Source organism: Zootoca vivipara, chromosome 14, assembly GCF_965207765.1.
Source record: "Zootoca vivipara chromosome 14, rZooViv2.hap1.1, whole genome shotgun sequence".
NCBI classification, from domain to species: domain Eukaryota; kingdom Metazoa; phylum Chordata; class Lepidosauria; order Squamata; family Lacertidae; genus Zootoca; species Zootoca vivipara.
This window is the reverse complement of record NC_142597.1, coordinates 1,882,749-1,907,113: the sequence shown is the minus strand read 5'-3', so window position 1 is coordinate 1,907,113 and position 24,365 is coordinate 1,882,749. Positions and strand designations below refer to the sequence as shown.

General features: G+C 44.9%; 1 protein-coding gene across 1 annotated transcript in view; it reads right to left on the bottom strand.

Moving 5' to 3' along the window:
* LOC118096803 (disintegrin and metalloproteinase domain-containing protein 2-like) overlaps window positions 1–24,365 on the bottom strand; it is a 52,383-nt gene that overhangs the window by 3,936 nt on the left and 24,082 nt on the right. Inside the window, exons 12-18 of the mRNA XM_060283088.2 lie at window positions 19,823–20,021; window positions 16,180–16,269; window positions 14,548–14,746; window positions 11,439–11,547; window positions 9,800–9,983; window positions 8,105–8,185; window positions 5,897–6,014 (exon numbers count right to left, since the gene is read on the bottom strand). Coding sequence (XP_060139071.2) covers window positions 5,897–6,014; window positions 8,105–8,185; window positions 9,800–9,983; window positions 11,439–11,547; window positions 14,548–14,746; window positions 16,180–16,269; window positions 19,823–20,021 — 980 coding nt within the window. The remainder of the gene's footprint in view (window positions 1–5,896; window positions 6,015–8,104; window positions 8,186–9,799; window positions 9,984–11,438; window positions 11,548–14,547; window positions 14,747–16,179; window positions 16,270–19,822; window positions 20,022–24,365) is intronic.

Genomic DNA, 24,365 nt, shown 5'->3' with positions numbered 1-24,365 from the left:
GACATTTTTATTTTTTTCAAATAATTTTTATTCATTTTCCAATATTCACAAAAATAAAATCACAAAAAACATAAAACAAAAAGAAAACATGAAAAAGAAAAACATAACAATTCTTACATTTTTTTAACTTAACATTGTTGACTTCCTCAATTCCCCCCACACCGGGTCCATTTTAAAATCTCAATTAAGCAATTTTCATTTTGTATCTTAAATCATTCTAACACATTTTTTCACTATCTCTCAACTATTCTATTCTGAAAAATGTCTATTATCCTCCACCAATAATTAATCAATTAATCCAAATCAAAAAATTATTTTCACATCCTCTATCTTTTATTTCCCCCTTAACCTAAAATTTATTACCAAAAACTTTCCATGAATTCAAATATTATTATTTTTAACATAATATCATTTAATCACTTAAATCAGCCCCCCCCTCCCCTGGATTCAGGGTCTCCCAGATGATTCAGCGAGTTCCACAGGTATAGAGTCATAGAGTTGGAAGAGACCACAAGGGCCATCCAGTCCAACCCCCTGCCAAGCAAGAAACATCATCAAAGGTCATTACAGTTTCGGACCATCTAAAGCACGGGTGTCAAATACAAGGCCCGCAGGCCAAATCCGGCCCGCCAGACCTCGTCATGTGGCCCGCCGAGCGCCCCAGCCAGCGGGACCCAGCAGCGGGACCTTCCTGCTGAAGCGCCGCGCCGACAAAGCGCCAACAAACAGCTGTGGCCAGGGGGGGGTAGAAAGGCGGCCGGAGCAGCGCTGCGTGGAGCGCCCCGAGCCACAGCAGGAGAAGGAGGAGGCAGCTTGCCGGGTCAGCGCCCGGCAGCGCCGCACGGAGAGTCCCGAGCCTCTGGGACGCAGCACTGCTCTGTAGCACTTTGAATCCTCCTCCTCCTGCCACGGCTTGGCGCCTGGAAATGGCTGCTGCTGCTGCTGCTGAAGCACAGACAAAGCACCCAGCAGCGCCGTGTGGAGGAGTAGGAGGATTCAAAGTGCTACAGAGCACTGCTGCGTCCCAGAGGCTCGGGACTCTCCATACGGCGCTGCCGGCACCGTCCCGGCAAGCTGCCTCCTCCTCCTCCTCTTCCCTCACCTACTCTTGCCGCGGCTCAGCCTCATGAACTTGAGCTCAGCAGCGGCTCAGCCTCACGAACGTGCAACTCTGAGGCTTTACGCACTTCTCCTAAAACGGACACCCGCTGCCTCACGCTGCACGGGAAATGCTTTTTGCCCCTGGGTCCCTTCGCACTCTTTTCTGGCACTGAATCAAGGCGGCGACCCCCCCCTTCCCTTTCTTTCTTCCTCTCTCTCGTTCTTATTCTTTCTTTCCCTCTCCTTCCTTCCTTCTTTATCTCTGTCTTCTCTCCCTCTTTCTTTTTCTTTCCTTTATTCCCTTCCTTCTTTCCTACTCTTCTTTCTCTCACCTCTTTCCTTCCTCTCTCCCTCCTGCTCCCTCTTTTCTTCCTTCCTTCCTTCCTTCCTTCCTTCCGTCCTTCCCATCTGTCTTCCTCTCCCTCATTCTTATTCTTTCTTTCCTTCTACTTCCTTCCTTCTTTCTCCCTTTCCGTCTTCTCTCCCTCTTTCTTTTTCTTTCCTTTATTCCCTTCCTTCTTTCCTACTCTTCTTTCTCTCACCTCTTTCCTTCCTCTCTCCCTCCTGCTCCCTCTTTTCTTCCTTCCTTCCTTCCTTCCTTCCTTCCTTCCTTCCTTCCTTCCTTCCTTCCTTCCTTCCCATCTGTCTTCCTCTCCCTCATTCTTATTCTTTCTTTCCTTCTACTTCCTTCCTTCTTTCTCCCTTTCCGTCTTCTCTCCCTCTTTCTTTTTCTTTCCTTCTTTATTCCCTTCCTTATTTCCTACTCTTCTTTCTCTCCCCTTTCCTTCCTTCCTCTCTCCCTCCCACTCCCTCTTTTCTTCCTCCCTTCCTCCCTCCCTCCCCTCCCCTCCCTCTCACTCTCCTCAGAAACATAGGATGCTGCTTTATACTTCTGGCCCTTAAACCCTGGAACCAGGAGAGCAGCTCCAGTGAGTCAACCTCAGCCAGTCCTTTTGGTGAAGGGTGGTGGCTCACTGGCAGAACATCTGTCCTGGATGCAGAAGGACCCCAGCATCTCCAGGTACTAGTAGCTCTGCAAAGGTCCTGCATGAAACCCCAGTGAGCCTCCACCACCCAGTGCAGTTACCAAAAATCATTTTTCAATAAATTGTACAATAATTGTACATTTGAATATCTACTTGCCATTATTCTGACTATGTTTCTGCTTTCAGAGCTAGTTATTACTTACATTATTACAAAAAACAGTAATAATTGAATGCAGTGACAATAATTTATGATAATAAAGAGTGGACACATAGTCCTACAAATACAACCGGCCCTTTGAGGGTGACGAAACTGCTGATGCGGCCCCCGATGAATTTGAGTTTGACACCCCTGATCTAAAGCCATCAAAAATTAACATCCCTTATTGCTCCTCCCCCCACTCCCACCCTGTCCCTTCCTATCCACCCTTCTTCCTTGGTCATCCTCTGCTGCCTCCCCAATTCTTTGAATGTTACAAAACACCATCCAACTGCTTTCCCACTTTTTAGCCCTTTCACAATTTTTCTTTCCCTTAATCTCTGGCCCCAGTATGGATTCTGCCCTCCCTCTCTCACTGGGAGGGCATTAGTCCATACTGGTTCTTTTTTAAAAGCTCTTGGAATCAAACAGGAATCTTGCCCCCCCCCCACTGGGGGAACAATGGGGGAACATTTTTGCAATCTGTATTGTGTTCCGATACACGTCACATCTTAAATCTTCAATAAGTTCCAGAAGTTGTTTTTGAAGGTCCAAGTCAGATGATATTGTGTCTACTGACATCCTGCTCGTCTCAAATTTCCTGGGAAAGCAGAGATTACTAGACAGGAAATGGCGTAGTTCTTATTTCCAAAGTTCAGAAACAAAAGTTATGTCCGATCTGGTTACAAACAGTCATTTTTAATTCTTCTTCATATCTTAAAAATCTTGTGTCCATTTATGAAAAGAGCATTGTCCAACTTCATGCACAGAGCCTTATATTTTGTGCTCTCTTCACTGCTGACAGTTTCCAGCCTCAAAGAGGCAAGCAAATTCCTTTCTAGTATAATGTCACAATGGCGGCTCGCTGATCCCTCCAGGGACCCGACTCCAGCTTTCAGAGGGACTTTCCCCAGTCCAGAATAAAGATCTTTACAGGGGTTTTTGCTAGGTTTAATCCTTCTCCCCTTTACCCTGCCTTAGGGTATGTGTTCAGGACTTCAGCTCGTGCACGCTGGGAATGGCGGACATAACATCTGCTCCGCTTCAACGGTGTTTTTTTTGGTGGCTGCTTTGGGAGTATGCAGCCTCCCCCACCCCTCCCGGGACGCTACGGGAGGGGGCCACTGCGGGGGTGGGGGGCCTGGGCCGAGCACCCATTGGAGTCGGCACTCCTGGAAGCCACCCAATGTGGGCACGGGTCCCATAACTTGGAATTTTAATTAGATAAAAGTTTTGGGCATGCCTCAGATGAAGGAGCAAAAAATTCATTGCCTGCAGACCCAGCCCTGAGCAGTAAAGACTTGATTTACGGCCACTGAGAGATAAGAGGTGGAAACATCGCAGAAAAGAAGATGGATTATCTGGAGAAGCCGACAGGGAAGTGAAACCCCTTTTTTTCCTTCTCTTAAAGATTACACTAAACACCTTCTCTGGACGGACTATCGGAATTATCTAGAGCTGCAGGAAAATAGAAAGTATAAACTGTGTGGACATGGAAATATAAACAATATAAAAATGGAGGATTATATATGCTTTGATAATCTGGTAAAAATCTCCCTAAAAGCTGGTGCTTGTGGGACTTTTTGTGGATCAATTAAGAAGATTTAAGACTTGTGTCGCAGTCAGAAATTAAGAAAGCACAAAATTGCGCCGAAGCAGGGAGCAGCTAGAGGTGAGGAGGAAGCCGTTGCTTGTTTTTAGAAGAGTGATAAGATTTGACTTGGCTAACCCCTCACTGGAAAAGCTGTAAATCTGTCTTCGGAGGAGCTATGGAGTAGAAATTTGGACATGATTTGTAATTGTGTGCTTATGGATTTGGAAAGACCAGCGATCAGAGGGAGACTAAAGACATAAATCCACGCAGCGATAGAAACATTTTGGTAAAACTTGGCTGGCAACATAACTCAGAGGCTTGGAGAAGATTGAAGGATGTCAACAAAGACTGTTAGGAAAGGACTGTATTATTTTGGGACAATATGTGAAGGTTTATGTCAGAGGCTGAATAATAAGGGAGAAATGATTAAGAGCAAATGGCAGTAGTGATTAGTAGGAAGCTCTGGAATCTGAGGGATGGGGAGTCTGAACAATTCAGTATAATTAGACATAATTGGAATGTTTCCTTTAATTGGAATTGTATAATTAATTTGGATTTGTAATATAAAGTGTAATTGGTAATAATTTCAATGTGATTTGATGTTGTTTAATTGGAAAATCTAATAAGAATTATTTTTTTTTAAAAAAGAAATTTAATTAATGCGTTCCTATGGGCAAAAAAAAGTGCAAAAAAAGGCGCCGACTCACCCGCCACGGCCGCAAGTTTTTAAGGCTCTGGGGAGGGGGAAGCAGGAGGAGGGCCAGGGGTCTCCTCCCGTTGCAGCCTCCACTCCTGCAGGCGCCGCCACTGTTGCCGCCAAGGGCCGCCTGGCGAGCCCCGCTGCTGTTCCTGCCGGATCGCCAAGGGAGAGAAGCAGCCTGTGCTTGCCTGCCAGCCCGCCGGGGAGGAGCCGCGGAGGCTGCCATGACTGCCGGGGAGGGCAAGCCCGAGGCAATGAACACCGCGCCGCCGCAGGAGACAGAAGCAGCGGCGGAGTCCTCAAGGTATGCGGCAGCGGCGGTGGCTTCCCTTTCCGTCGCCATCGGAATCCGAACCGCGGCCTCCTCTGGAACGCAGGGTGGCGAGGCTACTTTGTATTGCAAAGCACGGCCATAGACAACTTCGTTTTGTGAGTCTTCAAAAAAATCACAAAATGCTTTCGTCTTGCGATTTTTTTAGTTGCGCGAAGCGTTCGTCTTGCGAGGTACCACTGTAACTACCGGTAGGTAGCACTAGGAATGTGTTAGCTTCTTTCTCTGCAGTGCTCTCTCTTTCTCTTCTGTGCCTAAGTGCTATCCTCATGTGCAGCTTCTGTTCCTTTCACTGGAGTTTGGGCAAGAGTGTCTCATGGCAGAGTGTCTCCTGTGCTCCAGGGTTATTACAATAAGAAGAAGGTATGGTTTGGATTTTTCACTCTTTTTCACCAATAAGTTTTGTTCTGACCCAATTAATTGTACATCAGCAAGTACACCCACTGACTTTGTACTAGTCCACTGGGATTCAGATTGCACATCAGAAGCACAAGTCCATCGCACCCTGGTTTAGGGAGGAGCAGTAGTACTAAAACATTTGCTTTTCACTTTTGCTCTTTGAAAGAGAACTAGAAAACAGTGATGGAGAGAGGGATTATATCTATACTGAAAATATATACCAATTTTATAATAGCTTAACTGCCACCCTTCCCCCACTTCCTGGGAATTGCAGTTTAGTTCAGGTACTAAGAATTCGGAAACATTTCACTCACATGAACTCTCATAAACACACAGCCTACAATCCTAAAGTTCCTTTGGAAGAAGGAATGATTATTAAGCTAATGTGCTGTCACTTCTTATCTTGTTCTTTCTGCCTTGAGAAAGACAAAAAAGGAAGAATAAAGAGGGGAATGAATGGGTTAAAACATAAATCAAACCCAGTCCCATGGTTTCAGGTTGAGGCGAAAGGTGGGTCCTAATTCTAAACAGTTTGGAAACTACTGCAGCAGAGCTGTTTGTCAGGATGGAGGGCCGTGCTTTTACTCACCAGAAGCCAGCATACGAAGCCCACTGTCAATGCTTCCTCCGAGGGGGCCTCCTTTTTCCTTGCAATTTGGAGGTGCCCATCCTGGATCACAGTGGCAGTTTCTTTTGTTGTTGCAAATCTGAAGGGGGGGTGGGGGAGGAATAGCAAACATTTACTTCTTGCTTACGTGCCTTATCTTAAAAAGAAAAATATGCTTTAAGAAAACATTATTATTCTTATTACTTCCTGAGTACCGTGTTTCTCATATTATAAGACATGTCTTATATTTATTTTTTCCTCAAAAAAACACACTATGGCTTATTTTCAAGGGATGTCTTATTTTTTTCCTCCTCCTTCTGCCGTGGCCGGCATTGCTGCTACGCCTATCACTATGGCTTATTTTCGGGGTATGGCTTATATTCCTTGAATGCTTAAAAATCCTGCTATGGCTTATTTTATGGGTATGTCTTAAAATATGAGAAACAGGGTAGGGCCTCAGTTCTAGTCTAAAATAAAAGTAAGGGTAAAGTAGTGGCAGCTGTTGTTGTTGTTGTTGTTGTTGTTGTTGTTAATTCATTCTTTGTACCCCGCCCATCTGATTGGTTTGCCCCAGCCACTCTGGGCTGCTTCCAGCATATACAAAAACATAATAAAACATTAAACATTAAAAACTTCCCTATAGAGGGCTGCCTTCAGCTGTCTTCTAAAGGTTGAATAGTTACTTATCTCCTTGACATCTGATGAGAGGACGTTCCACAGAGAGGGCACCACTACTGAGAAGGCCCTCTGCCTGGTTCCCTGTAACCTCACTTCACACAGGGAGGGAACTGCCAGAAGGCCCTTGGAGCTGGACCTTCAAAGGTAGCCCCACGTAAAGCGCATTGCAGTAGTCCAAGCGAGAGATAACCATGGTATGGACCACTCTGGTGAGACAGTGCGCAGGCAGGTAGGGTCTCAGCCAGCGTACCAGATGGAGCAGGTAAACAGCTCCCCTGAAAATATAATTAACCTATGCCTCCATGGACAGCTGTGAGTCCAAAATAACTCCCAGGCTGTGCACCTGTTATCCCATTCAGGACTAGGAAGTCCTGCCCCCTGTCCCCTAGTACTTCTGTTTTGTTGGGATTCAACCTCAATCTATTAGCTGCCATCCATCCTCCAACCGCTTCCAGACACTCAAACAGGACATTCACTGGTTCTGATTTAAATGGAAGGGGTCGAAATGTTCCACATACTCTAGACATGCCTGGAGTTGTTGAGCAACCACCTGCTCAATAACTTTGCCTAAGAATGGAAGATTTGGTGATAATTGGCCATAATGGCTGGACCCAAAGCTGAGAGGCCATCAACATGGGAACAAGACCCCCCCACTCTTTAGAAGTCATTTGGATCCATTAAGTGACCATTCAAATCGGTCCCACCTCCCTGCAGAAGGGAAGGGTCACAGAGAAGTCTAGTTGCACCAGGAAGTGATCTGACTTATTTTGTTGTACTGGAACTTAGTGTCAGATCACCCACATCCACAGCGGTAAACGCCAGATCTAAGGCGTCCATGGTTAGTAGGGTCAGAGGCCATGCTTCCCATGAAGTCCCAAATGGTCCCTTGTAAGGTCGTGTCAGCATGGATGTTCAAATCCCCTAGGGCCACCAGACTAGGTGTCTCCAGCAGAACATCCGCCATGACCTGAAGCAGTGGGGAGGTCGGTGCCCCAATAGGAATCCTGCACTGCCTCTACTGCCCAACTTCAGAAAACTGAGTTTCCCTAATAGGATGGCTGGTGAAAACTACCAACTTCCTAAAAATTGCTGCAACAACCACCACCCCACTGACCACATACCCTGGGTTGCAGTGCTTAAGACAGGGGTAGGCAACCTCAGGCCCGTGGGCCAGATGCATTTTTTACATAGTAGAATGTGACCTTTTATTTAAAATGCATCTCTGGGTTATTTGTGGGGCCTGCCTGGTGTTTTTACATGAGTAGAATGCCTTTTTTCAAATGCCCATTTGTGGGGCATAGGAATTTATTCATTTCACCTCCCCCACCCCACCCAAAATATAGTCCAGCCCACCATATGGTCTGAGGGACGATGGACTGTCCCACAGCTGAAAAAGGTTGCTGACCGCTGGCTTAAGAGAAACCTGGTGGACAAGCAGCAGCAATAACAGCCCCATCTGCCATGTCCCACCAAGTCTCTGTTATGTATGCCAGATCAATTCATTTTACTTACTCCATGCCCAAAGCACTTTTTTGTAGGATCACAATCATATTTCAGGACGCCATACTTTTCACATACTTGTTTGATACAGACCTTTAAAAAAAGCAATAGCATTTTTCAGTTTTCAGAAGTGTTGCTGCCCTGCAACAGACCTTTTGCGTCCACCAGACCCCATCTATGAGTGCTTCCAGACAGGTGTTTGTTGCGAAATCTGTATGCAAGATTTTTCCAGTGTATGTATGACGTCATCTGCATCCAAGTGCTAGTCTGTATTTTCCCCTCCTCCATTAATCTAGATCTACCCTTTTTACAGGAAAACCACATTATCATGGGAGGTTGGGGGTGGGGGACAAGATGAAGCATAATGCCCAGCTTTCATCCCATCCTCTTGTCAAGCACCAATGTTTTAAAAATATTTTCCTCTTCCTGTCTCCTCTACCTCCTATGAAAGTCAGAGGGCAACTAATGAAGCCTGCAGGCAGATTAAGGAGTGAGTGGCAAGTGGCTGCTGGGGGGAGTACAATCGGGGGGGGGGGGATAGTGGCCACGTCTCTGGCCGCTGCTACAAGCAGCTATTTTCTCACTTGCTTCACCTTTTGCAATCAGCAGTAGTAGCAACTCTCGCTTGGCCTCAGCCTGGTGCAAGAGGAAAAGGAAGAGGAAGAACTGGAGGAAGAACACCATGGCAGGAGGGGCACTCCTAATGGGCATATGGAGAGCCCCCAGAAACCATGTAGCTAGCCCTGCATCATCCCCAACTGAAATGAGGCCTAAACATGTAAATAGCTGAAGGGAACTTTAGGCCAGGGACAAAGAACCCTTTTCAGGTCAAAGACCGTGTTTCCCCCCTGTCCAGTTTTCCAAGGGCCATATGCTAAAGTGGATGGAGCAAGAGAGATGACAGAAGCTGGCCATGCAAGGAAGAAGAAGAAGAAGAAGAAGAAGAAGAAGAAGAAGAAGAAGAAGAAGAAGAAGAAGAAGAAGAAGAAGAAGAAGAAGAAGAAAGAAGAGGAGGAGGAGGAGGAGGAGGAGGAGGAGGAGGAGGAGGAGGAGGAGTTTGGATTTGATATCCCACTTTATCACTACCCTAAGGAGTCTCAAAGTGGCTAACAATCTCCTTTCCCTTCCTCCCCCACAACAAACACTCTGTGAGGTGGGTGGGGCTGAGAGACTTCAGAGAAGTGTGACTACCCCAAGGTTACCCAGCAGCTGCATGTGGAGGATCGGGGATGCGAACCTGGTTGCCCAGATTACGAGTCTACCGCTCTTAACCACTGCACCACACTGGCTCCACAAGAGGTGCCAGCACTGCTCAGGGACATGTTGCAGCCAAGCAAAAGCAGTCCAGGAGGGCACAGGGCAAGGCCAGCTAGTGGTGAGATCTGTGGTGAGTGCCTGAGAAGACAGAAAAGTCTGCAGGGCTACATTAAGCCCCCTGGCCCTGAGGTCCCCCCCCCTCCGCTTTTGGCACTTTATGAACAAACAACATCTACTTGCATTTGCTGATTTCCATCTCTGCTTCTCCCATCGCTCCCAGCCCATCATACCTGTATCCTCATAGCTGAAATTTAGATTTTAAGTTCTTCAAGCATGAGACCAGGGGTCTTCCTTTTACTTATGCTGCTCTCTAGAACACCATACAGTACACACTGGTGACAACATTTAAGTAACAGTAATAGTCATGCTGTGTCAGATTGTATCCCTTACCTTTTTAGTTCCACATTTTGTACCATCTTTCACCAGCATTGGGTCTGGAAAGCCCTCTGGTTGTTGAAGGTCCAGAGATATACAAAGGGTATCTTGGAATGGAGTGTACAGAATTGGAATGTTCATGTCAACATAAGGTTTTCTGGTTGGATAGACGCAAATTAACTTTCCACATCTGATATCCCTATCAAAGGCATTTGGAGAAAAGAACAGGATCACACATTTGCAAAGAGTTGGGGATTATGTATTGGAAATATCTGTTTTTTTCACCTCCAAAATATCAGATTTGACAACTGAAGTATATTTTTGAACATGTTACCTAAAAATCATGCTTTTCATTACACAGATGACATGTGGGAGGGGCTGTCATTCCTCAACCTTTGAAACATCTGGCATCAAAGATTATTGCCCAGCAGTTTGTGCCCAACGGATATATTTTGGTATATCTTAATTTGTTGTAGTAGTATGGTTTTGCTCTACAGTATTGATTTTCTTATGTGAATTACCTTATAATCATTTTGGTGAAAAGCAATCTACAATTAATTAATTAATCCTTCTTCTCAATCCATTTTTCTTTTGTGTTGTGTCCTTTATTTTTTTAATTAGTTTTTATTAAAGATTTTATTGTGTAGCAAACAAACAGACAAAAAAGTACATATAGTATTTCTACTTTCAATTCATAGAGTTTTCACAGTTCGTTAACATTTAGTGCTAGACACATATGCAATTGGGGGAAAAGAGAGCGGATGAGGGGATATTGATCTTTTGTTCTGTTGTGCAGTTTGTGCAGGGTTTTTATGTCAGCATCGTGTGGGTATTGCAAGATATTTGAGGGTCCAATATTCAGTTGGTTGTGTTCAGTTAGTTGCAGTGTGGTTTGTTTGTTTGTTTGTGTGAGGGTGTGAGGTTGTTGGGTCAGATTAGCTATATTGATTCTTATGCTGTTGGGGCAGGGTAGAGAATAGATCATTATCTTGTTGTGCTGTATATATGATAAAGGGGAGCCACACCTGTGCTACTTTAAGTTTGTTGCTTAACTTTTCTAATACTTTTTGGTACTAGTGGTCTATATTCACTCCTGATAGGTCATTCCAGTGTCTAGTCATGATGTTTTTAGTTGCTCAAGTAAGTGACTTGTCATGTGAGTTGTTCCTTGGAAGATATTTAATAGGAGTTGCTTCTATTACTTGTTTTGTTATTGTGCAGATTTCCTGCAGCACTTATATCAAAAAAGATTAAATTTGGGGGCATTCCCACCACATGTGGAGGTACGTGGCCATGGAGGTGCAGCCTCTCCAGCATTTAGATGAGGAAGTGCCAGATTCTGTGGTGTTACCGTGTTTCTCCAAAAATAAGACACTGGCTCCAGCACCATGGGCCTTGATGCTACCTGACTGTCAACCACAGTTTAGTAGTGGGACTGACCACCAGCATCAGGGTCAGGGTCAGAAACCCAGTGCTGTCCCTCCAACTGGGGGAGGGTCATGACAGCCCACTCCTGGCTGCCTTGATACTATAACAACAGTAAAATCATGCACCATACAATAGAAGATGCCCAAGCTGCCAGCCCACAAACATCCTGCCACACTCCTCTCCCTGAAAAATTTATTTCAGTTTCTTCTGTTTCCTAATCACATACCGAAAAGAACAAGTCTTAAATCCCTTTCGTATGTCAATCCCACAGTGTCCAAATCTATCTGTCTGACCATTAATTTCTTCATAACATGCTTGAGGAGCACTTTTTGACTCTATAAATATTAAAAGGATTTTGATTAGAATGACTAAAATGAAACATTTAATAGTTTTCTTTTAGCAATGCTCTTAACAGATACTTTCATATGTGTAAAAACAAATCAGTCTGATGCATAAATTGGATTTGCCTCCACAAATAATAAATTTGTTAGCCCTGAAGGTGCTGCAACTCTTTGTTGTTTTCACTGAAGCAGAATTATTTAGTTATTTAAAATATTTTCTTCATGCAGCACATAGTTAAACAATGGGGATCACTGCAAGATGTAGTGAAGGCCACCAATTGAGATGGATTTAGAAGGGGATTAGCAAAATTATGAATGGTAAGTCTATAAATAGCTACTAGCTATGATGGCTCTATATACAGTATAACCTCCTGTAGAAAGAGGCAGAAGGAGCAGGAGAGCTTCTTGTAGGCTTCCTATAGGCATCTTGTTGGCTACGGTGAGAACAGAATCCTGGCTAGATAGGCCTTCGGTCTGATTCAGCAGGATCCCCCATAAAGGCATTTGATGAAGGGCTTCACCAAAACAACAAAACTGAACAGGTTAGCATGGTAACTAACAGCAGTTTGGCTTGTGCCTAAGTGCAGTTAGTAGCTACTAGAGTGATTTTAAAGTTGGCATAAAATGCACAAACCTGGTCATACCAGTCAGAATTCTGGTAGCCATCTTCTGCACTAAGGAAGAAGCAGCATGCCTTGGCAACCAGCCACATTGGGGACTAGTTGCAAACGTGGAAGGCAGCACAACTAACACTAATAATAATAAATAATAATAATAAATTTTTATTTATACCCCACCCTCCCCAGTCAAAAACCGGGCTCAGGGCGGTTGACACCAACAGAACCACAATAAAACATAAAAACAATTAATTAAAATACAGATTAAAATACAGTATTAAAATTTAAAGTGCAGCCTCATTTCAAGTAGGCCATAAGTGGCTGACACCAACAGAACCACAATAAAACATAAAAACAATTAATTAAAATACAAATTAAAATACAGTATTAAAATTTAAAGTGCAGCCTCATTTCAAGTAGGCCATAAATCCAAGCCATGAGGGAGAAAAACACAGGGGTCAGGCTGAGTCTAACCCAAAGGCCAGGCGGAACAGCTCTGTCTTGCAGGCCCTGCGGAAAGATGACAAATCCCGCAGGGCCCTGGTCTCATGGGAAAGAGCGTTCCACCAGGTTGGGGCCAGTACTGAAAAGGCCCTGGCTCTAGTAGAGGCCAGTCTAGCCATCTTATGACTCGGGATCTCCAGAATATTATTATTTGTGGACCTTAAGGTCCTCCGCGGGGCATACCAGGAGAGGCGGTCCCGTAGGTACGAGGGTCCCAAGTCGCATAGGGCTTTAAAGGTCAAAACCAGCACCTTAAACCTGATCCTGTACTCCACCGGGAGCCAGTGCAGCTGGTAAAGCACTGGATGAATGTGATCCCGCGGCCTGGACCCTGTAAGGAGCCTCGCCGCGGCATTCTGCACCCGCTGGAGTTTCTGGGTCAGCTTTAAGGGCAACCCTGCGTAGAGCGAGTTACAATAGTCAAGCCTGGAGGTGATCGTCGCATGGATCACTGTGGCCAGATCGGGGCGAGAGAGGTAAGGGACCAACTGCTTGATGCGGCGAAGATGGAAAAATGCCACCTTTGCTGTGGATGCAACCTGCGCCTCTATGGAAAGGGAGGCGTCAAAGGTTACACCCAAACTCTTGACAGAAGGCGCTGGTACCAATTGAGCCCCTGCAAAAGATGGGAGTTGGCCCCCCAACCCCATGTCGCCCCGACCTAGCCAGAGGACCTCTGTCTTCGAAGGATTTAACTTCAGTCGGCTCCCACGTAGCCATCCAGCCACAGCTTCCAAGCACCTGGTGAGTGTGTCCGGGGCCGAGGCAGGGCAGCTGTCCATCAACAGATAGATCTGGGTGTCATCAGCATATTGATGACAACCCAGCCCAAAACTCCGGACAATCTGGGCAAGGGGGCACATAAAGATATTAAAAAGCATTGGGGAAAGGATTGCGCCTTGCGGGACTCCACACACCAAGGGGTGCCGCGGCGACAACTCCCTCCCCAGCGCCACTCTCTGTCCCCGACCTGAGATGAAGGAACGCAGCCATTGTTGGACTGTGCCCTGAATCCCCACGTCGGCAAGGCGGTGGTCTAAAAGTTCATGATCGACCATATCGAAGGCTGCTGACAGGTCTAAAAGAATCAGCAGTCCCGACCCACCTCGATCCAGCTGTCTACGGAGATCATCTGTTAAGGCGACCAGAGCTGTCTCGGTCCCATGACCAGGGTGAAAGCCGGACTGAAATGGATCTAGAGCCGATGTTTCATCCAGAAACCTACCAAGCTGTTCGGCAACCACTCTCTCAATTATCTTACCCAGGTACGGAAGATTCGAAACCGGGCGATAATTGGATAGATCTAAAGGATCTAGAGATGTTTTCTTTAAGAGTGGACGCACCACTGCCTCCTTCAACTCCTCTGGGAAAGTCCCTGTGCCCAGGGACAAGTTGATGATCTCACCCAGGGGGGCCCGTACCTCATCTGGACACGCTCTAATCAGCCAAGACGGGCACGGGTCCAGGGAGCAAGTGGTGGGCCTTCCAGCTCGGAGGAATCTGTCTACACTATGGGCTTACCCCTCTAGCCAGCTCAGGTGAAAGGGCATATGTGTCAGGAGAGCCCCCCAAAAAGGGCGTGGAGGGAGGAGTGGGGAGATGGTTTCATCTGCCAAGCAGAAATGCTTGCATTGTTGATGGAACAAAACAATCTAAATCATGCGACACTGAATTCTGCTCAAAGAGTCCAAGAGAAACCCAGGACTCATTGGACGGGCAAACTGGTACGAAAGCTCATGGTATAGGTGTGAGTGGGCATGCACACGCAATTTGGTTACAGAAGGAAGCTGCTTGCTTCCTTGGTTGTTGTTTTTAAAGGTAAATATTTCATTTTGTTTTTAAAACAAGCCAAAAAGCGAGTTGTCTCACTTACTTTCACCAAAAAGATCCTGACATTGTAGATCAGCCGCCTGACAGGATCCACCATAACAGTAGCCAGCATTAGAGGCACAGCTATAGCCATTCTGGGCATAAACATTGCTTGGGCAGGACGCCGAACTGCCATTGCAGTACTCAGGGAAATCGCAGACACTGTCCACAGCTGCTCTACAGATTGTGTTTCTTGGCTTAAACTAGGTGAAAAGGAAAAGGAAGAAGGAAAGTATCAATAGAGTAGTTTCATGGAGAACTACAGCTAGGGTGGAGGAGGATTACTGTTCTCTCCACTATTTGCAGTTATCCTTCCCATTTCAATCCCCTTAGACTTATGCACAGGTCCTAAAGTTTATCTGTGGGTTAAGCCACATAAACAGGGCACAGGCCCACACGGTCCTTACAAGATGGTCTAAGAGGCCTGTCTCTTTCTTTAACTCTTAAGAGACTAGTTACAGGTAGGTAGCCGTGTTGATCTGACATAGTCGAAACAAAATAAAAAAAATTCCTTCCAGCAGCACCTTAAAGACCAACTAAGTATTTTATTTTGGTATGAGGTTTCGTGTGCATGCACAGGAAAGCTCATATTAAATAAAAAAACTTAGTTGGTCTTTAAGGTGCTGCTGGAAAGAATTTTTTTCTTAAGAGACTGTAAGCTGCTTACACAATTGCCCTCATTTCACACGCTAGCACAGTTATGCTTAAAATTCTACAAGGCAGGCTTAGGCAGTATGTGGACCAAGAACTCCCAGACAGGGCCGTCTTAAGCGCCCCTGGCGCCGTGGAGCGACGGATCCCTCCAGCGCCCCCCGCCCCGTTTCCCAGTGTGGCGGGCGGGCGTCGCGCACAGCGCGGCTGCCACAGGTGCTGCTGCGCAGCGGGCGAGCAGGCACAGCACGGTTGCCGTGGGCGCAGCTGCGCGTCGAACCAGCGGAGTGGCCGGGTGAGTGGGTGTATTGGCGGCCGCCAGGCTCGTTTGCACTGAGCTTTGGGAAAGAGGAGGAGAAATATTGCTTTTCGGTGGGTCAGTGATGTGTATTGGCGGCCGCCAGGCTCGTTTGCACTGAGCTTTGGGAAAGAGGAGGAGAAATATTGCTTTCCGGCGGGTCAGTGTTGATTATTGGCGGCCGCCAGGCACGTGACAATGTAAATCACCCTTCTCGTCGCCGCACGTCGCGGCACACCAGCCAGCGTCTCGCGGCACACTACAGCGGTTGAGAAACACTGGTCTGCAGAACTCTGGTAAACCTTCACACTCACCTGTCATTGCTTCCATTGCTGCTGAGATCCTGAGATTCTTTCCCTACCCTTGAACATCAGCATTTGATGCTGATATGGAAATCCTCAAAAGTGGCATTCCATCTTTAAAGGAAATTCTTCCTTGATCTGATTGCAGTTCAAAGTTGATTAGCATCTTACATCAGGCTGCAAATGGTTGTAACCAACTAAGTTCTACTCACAGTAGACCCACTGAAATTAATGAAACTAAGCTAGCCATGTCCCTGTAGGATGAGCATTGGCTGCAATACAGAGGTTACAGAGATAAAATTCAGAGGAAGTGGTCGTGTCAATTCAAATAAACTGAGGTGAACGTTGTGGCCAAGGCAATGAAGAGAGTCCTTTAGCATCTTACCTGACAATTTTCACAGCACAATTCATTGCTGCATACTGCTCCACGAAGAAACGTACATGAGCTAGTACAGCATTTACTGTACTTACATTCCTGAAAACAAAAATATACATCTTTTTGTTTGGGGGTCAGTAAAGAGTTTAGACAATAAAAAAATAAAAGTGAAAGCTGAAACTCCAAAGCCAAACCCAACAGGACACTCTATTGTTTTATCTTTTTCTGTAAGCCACTTTGAGGGTTGTTTTACAATCAAGCAGTGTATAAATTTTATTAAATGAATAAATGTAAAGTTTTATACATGGAATCTGCCCAAATCTTTTCTGCTACATCATGCTTTCTTACACAGAGGAATTTCAAAAGACAAGAAAGTACAAGAGGGAAAGGTTGACTTCAAATTTTACTCAAATAAACCTGATTATAATACTATTTTTAATATATGAATCACTTCCCATGAGGCATCCCGGAGGTATTTACAAATATATATCAGTTACGTTGAATTTTTAAAAGTTACAACTGTTATACAGTATATAACAAAAACCTTACTATAAAGTGTACAGGTATTTAAATAAAAATAACAGTCTAAAACAACACCAGCACATAACATAAAATCAGTTCAGATTCAATATATCTTGAGATATCAGTTATGAGATTCTGTCACCCCCCCCCCTACCCTACCAGCAACCAAGCTGCCACTATCAAGAGCATTATGAGCAGCCTGGGGGAGGATGGGTGCTGTTTAATCATTCCCTTCCTGTAGTTTGTATGCACAACATCACCCCCTTACTTGCTTTTATACTCAAAAGAGGGGGGGGGGGTTCAATGTATCTTTCTTCCTATAGGGAGAGAGGATGCTTGGGGAGGGCATTTTTTGCCCACTTTTCAGTCAGGGTGGGAAAACGGGGCACATGCTAATGTTTAGCTCCCTCTTCTGGGGGTCCTTTGGAGCGTCTTTAGTGTGGGGTCTTTCCCAGCCCTGCTGCCTGGAATGCTTTAGATGGGAATATTCAGAATCAATTCTAAGTTCTTCTGCATATGGGGCATGTGCTCTGTCACTGAGCTATCATCCCCTACCTACCCCTTGATGCAGAAGAGAGAGAAACTGCTCACCTGGGGCTCTGGATGGGCAATGTCTGCTGGATGGGGCGGCCGTTTTCTGCTTGCAGCTGGGGGAAGGAGTGGTTACCTGGCATCACCCCACCTCCAGCCGCAACAGCCTTGCAGGTAGGGCCTGTAGGTAGGGCCAATCAATGGCAGGGTTTCTCTGGCCTATTTAGGAGATTGTCATTGGATATTCCACCCACCCAGTCTGTTAGGGACCACTCAACGGGAGAGTGGGCAAGTGGCATATGAACCTTGCTGTGATTTACTCGGCTGTCGTATTTGTGGCCAGAAAGGAATTTTCTCCTGCAAGCAAACTGGCCACTTTGCAGGTTTTCACCTACCTCATAGCAACTGTCACAACTTGGGTGGATGAGGCATTGGACTGGATCCTTAGTCACAGAGGTACACTGTTAGAGGAGTCCAGGAAAGGTAACTCTGTCTAGGAGTCCACAGGGGGACTTGATGGGCCAATACACCTCTCCAAATGGTGGCCTGTGTGGAGTCAGGACACCCAATCTACATTGGGGGCGACTCCCCAGCACAGGGTGGAACCCATTGGGTCCGTATCAGGTAGCAGGCAGGCTGCCTGATGCAGGATACATGCCCAGTGCCTTAGCCAAACCTACTCTTTCCTATGATCAATGAAGATGTGACCTTATTCAGCCTAATGCCAGTCTGTTGTGTCCATTCCTGCAGCAGCCATTATGCGCTTGTGCCAGCAATGTGTGCAGGCTCTAAGGAGAAGTAAGGACCGCCCTCTAGTCTAATGATGAAAACAAGGGATATGATTCTGTGGTTGGTGGGGAAGGAGAGCACCTTCTCAATTTCACATCGCAGCAGTTGGAAACCCGAAGGCAGGCTGGGGCCCTCAGAGGCCTTCCCTGGCCCTCACAGGTTCCAATCCCCTTGCTCTTCCCTCCACGGAAAGAATATTTGTTGAGCCAGGGGAAGGGTTTTTCCGAGACTGTGTTCCGGGAGAATGGAGTACCTGCCATAACAGCTGTACTACAGCTAAAAGGCAAGGTGCTTTTCACCTTAACTCCAGCTCTCACATGTGTTTTCTCTTCACCAACCTGGTGCCCTCCAGGTGCTTTGGACCACAGCTTCCATCAAGCCCAGCCAGCATGGCCGATAGTCAGGGAAGATGGGAGTGGTATTCCAACAACATCTGGAGGGCCATTGTTCCCCTGCTACTGTATTAAAACTTGCATCCATAACCCTGGGTGTTGAAATAAAAAGCATCTTCAATTTCTGGCAAAAAAGACAGCAGTGGTGACTGGTGCCCATTGGGACAGCCAGGGCGGAAGGCAGGGAGACTAATAGTAAGAAGAACCAGAGCCAACAACAGACAGAACCAACTCATTCTGGTTTTGTCCCCATCCCCATCCTTGCGGATTTATCCAAGGGACAACATTGAGAATGAGGGAGGGGAAGCCGACTGCCACCTCCTGAAATGGTTATACATTAAAAGGTGGGCAGGTGAGGGGGCACTGAGGTTGGAAGGGTAAAGCCTCATTTGCCCTTTGAACCAGTCACTGCTGCCTGCCAGTTTTCAATTGATAAAGAAACTGTGAGCTGCAGAAAGGACCTGTTTCTTGTGCTAACTCGATAAATATATTGAGATGGCACCAAGAACAAGGAATCTGACAGCTCATTCAGTAGAACATGAGACTCTTAATCTCAGGGACATGGTTTCAAGCCCCATGTTGGGCAAAAAGATTCCTGCATTGCAGGGGGTTGGACTAGACTAGATGACCCTCATGGTCCCTTCCAACTCTACAATTCTATGATTCTCTGACTTTGATCTTAATTCCTAGACAGATATATATTGGTTCCTAAGGTAACCTGGTTCTAAGCCAATGAGCTTTTTGTACTGTTGTTTGGATATTGTTTAGTCGTTTAGTCGTGTCCGACTCTTCGTGACCCCATGGACCATAGCACGCCAGGCACTCCTGTCTTGCACTGCCTCCCGCAGTTTGGTCAAACTCATGTTCGTAGCTTCGAGAACACTGTCCAACTGGTTGGACAGTGTTTGGATATAGGGTTAGTTTTAAATTTCTGACAGTAAACTGGTCTTCACACATATACATGGTCTCCTGTTGGCTTTGAGTGGGTTTTCAAATAACTGCTACTGTACATAGTTTTTCATTTAAAAACAAACCAAGTTGTTTTTAAATTTCCAAAGCTGTGCTAGAAGAGAATGCGACAAGTATTTTTCCAATTGAAACACACCAGGAGCAGGCAAAAACAACCAGAAGGGCTGTAGCTCAGTGCTAGAGCATCGGTTTTGAATGCAGAAGGTCCCAGGTTCAATCCCTATCATCTCCAGGTAGGCTTGGTTTAAGGCAGCTGCCAGTTTTCCAAAAGGGGAGTTTGCAGCAGCCCTGGAGGCTTCCCAGATCAAAAGTGGAAGGCAGGCACAGGTAGGTGGGAATTATTCTAAATGTCTGCTTCGCTGTTTATTTTAAATAATTGACCCAAACCCCCTGGAATAGGGCACAATACACATTGAAATGAACAAAACTGGAAAACAGGAGGTACTTACCTCTTCAGAGCCGCAGTCACACTTCTCTCCAGCTTCCAGAACACCATTCCCACAAAGCGCTTTGCTTCTGGCACTTCGCTTCTTGTAAAACAATTTTAAATTAGGTCGATTAGAGAGGCAGTGGGCTCCCTTGAATTTAATGAAATTTTGGAAGTCTTTAATACTGCAGCTGCTAAAAGCTTTAATTCCACTTGAAAGTCTGAAACATAGTAAGATGAATCTGCTATTATTATATGGCAAGCACACATACACACACAACATATTTTTTTAATAAAAATAAAAACAAGGGCCCTTTCCTTCTTATGCATGCTGAATGGAAACCTGGAAGGTGACCAAAGCAAACTTTAAAAAATAATAATAACAACATTTTTATGGAGTTTTCAATAAGTTTTGTTACAGTCTGCATAGTTGCAGGCACGGCTTCAAGGCATCATAATGAAACAAAATAAAACAATAAAAGGTAGGAGCCAATTATTATAAATTTTTATTTTATCCTACTTCCAACTGGTCAGTATCCACACCATAGATTTAAAGCACTGGGAACTGCAGTATACCCCTCACAGAGCCACACTTCACAACAACAAAGTATAGTTTCCAGGATTCTTGGAGGGAAGCCATGTGTTTTAAATGTAAGTTGTGGGTGTTTTGAGGTTATTGAAAGAATGCAAAAGACCTGAAAGAACTTGCTGTCTGTAACTCTGTAAATTGTTTATATAAATGTTCTATTGCATTAGCATTTTGTTCAATCTTTTTTGTATTCTGTTCAATTTTATTCCCCATCTTATCTAATTTTTCATTTATGGAGTCTATTTTTTCACTAAGCTCTACTTTCAGTCCCATAATCAATTCCTTGATGTCTGCAGTTTCTGTCTCTAGATTTGATGGGTGCTTTGAAAAGATGCTGGTGTAGCCATGGCTTGGTTCTTAAGCTTCTTGTTTTCCATTTTCCACTTATTTATCTTATTTATAGAAATTTCAGATAGTTTTGTCAAATATTATTCCAAATTATATGAGGCTGAAAAAGTCGACCCAGAAGAGATAGAAAAATATATAAAAAATGACAATTTACCCAAGATTAAGGAAGAATACGTTAGATGCTTAAATAAACAAATTTCATCCCAAGAAATCTATACAGCAATAAAGGATGCCAAGGCAGGGAAATCACCAGAAACTGATGGTCTATCCGCCATGTTTTATAAAAAAATTTGGGAAATTATTAGTTGAACCATTAAGATTAGTAATGAATGAAGTGCTAGAAAAAGGAGAGGTGCTAAAATCATGGGAAGAAGCTTTTATTTCAATTATCCCCAAGCCAAATTCAGATACGACCCAAGTCAAAAACTTCAGACCAATCTCCCTTCTGAATAATGATTATAAATTATTTGCAGGAATTATAGCGAGCAGGATGAAAATAACTATGAAAAATCTAATTAACAGTGATCAAGCAGGGTTTCTCCCAAATAGATTCATGCACAATAATATGAATATAATAAATATTATAGAATATCTAAGTGTAAAGATTAATAAAAAAAGCAGTCCTTCTCCTGTTAGACGCAGAAAAAGCTTTTGATAAAGTGTCATGGCTATTTGTGAAAAAGATAATAAAAATATTGAAATTTGGCGATAAATTATTTAATGCAATCAATGCAATTTATACAACACAAAAAGCTAAATTAGTAATAAATAATGAGCTGACGGGTGAAGTGGTAATCCAAAGAGGAACTACCGGTAGACAGGGATGCCCACTATCCCCACTACTGTTTATTTTAAGTCTGGAATTTTTATTGGAAAAGATTAGAAAAGATGGATTGATTAAAGGAATTACAATTGGGAGAGATACCCACAAAATAAAGGCATTTGCCGATGATATAATAATTACAATGGAGGAGCCAAAGGAAAGTGTGGTACAAGTAATTAAAAGAATAAAGGAATTTGGAAGAATTACAGAAAGAGGTGGGCTTAAAGGTAGTGAGTAAAACAAAATATCTGGGCATTTGGATTACGAATAATAATAGTAATTTATTCAAAGATAATTATATTAGAATCATAGAATCATAGAACCATAGAGTTGGAAGAGACCACAAGGGCCATCCAGTCCAACCCCCTGCCAAGCAGGAAACACCATCAAAGCATTCTTGACATATGCCTGTCAAGCCTCTGCTTAAAGACCTCCAAAGAAGGAGACTCCACCACATTCCTTGGTAGCAAATTCCACTGCCGAACAGCTCTTACTGTTAGGAAGTTCTTCCTAATGTTTAGGTGGAATCTTCTTTCTTGTAGTTTGAATCCATTGCTCCGTGTCCACTTCTCTGGAGCAGCAGAAAACAACCTTTCTCCCTCCTCTATATGACATCCTTTTATATATTTGAACATGGCTATCATATCACCCCTAAACCTTCTCTTCTCCAGACTAAACATACCCAGCTCCCTAAGCCGTTCCTCATAAGGCATCGTTTCCAGGCCTTTGACCATTTTGGTTGCCCTCTTCTGGACACGTTCCAGCTTGTCAGTATCCTTCTTGAACTGTGGTGCCCAGAACTGGACACAGTACTCCAGGTGAGGTCTGACCAGAGCAGAATACAGTGGTACTATTACTTCCCTTCATCTAGATGCTATACTCCTACTGATGCAGCCCAGAATTGCATTGGCTTTTTGAGCTGCTGCATCACACTGTTGACTCATGTCAAGTTTGTGGTCTACCAAGACTCCTAGATCCTTTTCACATGTACTGCTCTCAAGCCAGGTGTCACCCATCCTGTATTTGTGCCTTTCATTTTTTTTGCCCAAGTGTAGTGCTTTACATTTCTCCTTGTTAAGAGATAAGATAAGATATCTTTATTGTCATTGTCCCCTTGCGGGAACAACGAAATTACTCGGTTGCTACATCCACTCAGATAAAGCATTCTGCATAATCCAAAATTACAAACCTAATTAAAAACAGTAAATATAATACAAAATAACAAGTAAAATAAGATGACTTCAAAGTCCAGGCTTTCAATTTAGGCCAAAATCGCTCTAGAGAAGAAACTGTTCCTGAGACGGCTCGTTCTTGCCTGCATAGTTCTGTATCTCCGTCCCGATGGCAGGAGCTCAAAGAAATGGTGACCAGGGTGCGTTGGATATTTTCTTCTCACCACTAGGTCTGCGTGCTTTTTGCTCCATTTGGTCCTTGACATTTGGATGATCATCTTCAGAACTTGATAGACTCCTACCTTCAGGACCACTGTCTCCCTCCCCTAAATAACTCAGTTTAAAGCCCTCCTGATGAGGTTTTTGAGTTTCATGGCAAAAACATTCCTCCCAACTTTTGTGAGGTACAGCCCATCACTTGCCAGAAGTCCATCTTCAAGAAACTGCAGACCGTGATCTAAGAATCCAAACCGTTCCTGTTTGCACCATTTGCGAAGCCAGTTGTTCACTTCCCCTATTTTTCCCTCTCTCCCTGGGCCATGTCGTTCAACTGGGAGGACAGATGAGATGACAATTTGTGCATTTAATTGCTTCAACTTCCTGCCCAGAGCCTCATAATGACTTTTGATCTTCTGTAGGCTATGGCTTGCAGTGTCATTGGTTCCCACATGCACCAAAAGGAAGGCGTATTTGTCGGTGGGTTTTATGATTCCTTGCAGCCGTTCTGTTACATCTTTGATCTTGGCCCCGGGTAGACAGCACACTTCTCGAGACATCTTGTCAGGCCCACAGATCACTGCTTCTGTACCCCCTCAGTAGGGAATCCCCTATCTTCACTACACGCCTCTTCATAGGCTTGGTCGGGATTCTTCCATGTGCTGTCCCTTCCAAGGTTACCTGCATATTCCTGGAGGACTGACTTTGCTGCTCGTCTTCATATTCCTCATCAACTGTGATGAGGGAGAGATCCTCAAATGGAGTCTGTTCCCCATTTTCCATGTTAAGGGAGAGCACTTCAAAACGGTTGTGTAGTTCTAAGCACTCAGAGTGATCCCTGGGCCTTCTACTTCTATGAGTCACGTTCCTCCATACATCTGGGTCCTGTGTTGGGGAACTGACCTCCTCCTCAGGGATGTCCCCTGTCTCCTCCTTGGTGCAGACAGTGTGCTCTGCTGCATCCAAGAAAAGCTCCAGCTCTTTAATTCTCTGGAGCGTAGATACATGCCCCTGAAGCTGCTGCACCTTGTCTTCCAGTAGTGTAACCTTGTCTTCTAGTAGGGCAACCAACTTGCAATTGTCGCAGGTGTAGCTGCCAACATGCTTTGGCAAGAAAACAAACATTGCACAGGAATTGCAGGTGACTACGGTTGTTTCCTCTCCGCCCATATTGAAAAGTTTGAATTCAGGGGTGAAAGAAGAAGAGGCCTAGCCCCCCCCCCATGAATGTGAGACTTGCTGCCCTAAATCAAAAAGATGGGTCAAACTGCGCACGCCGATAGGTGCACTCCAAGCTCTGAGTAGCTCCACCCACAGCTAATCACCTGACCCTCCTGACACACACTTCTAGGTGAAAGGTCACAGCCAGAAACAAACAAGGTCACAGCCAGAAACAAACGCCCACACAAGCCTGGAC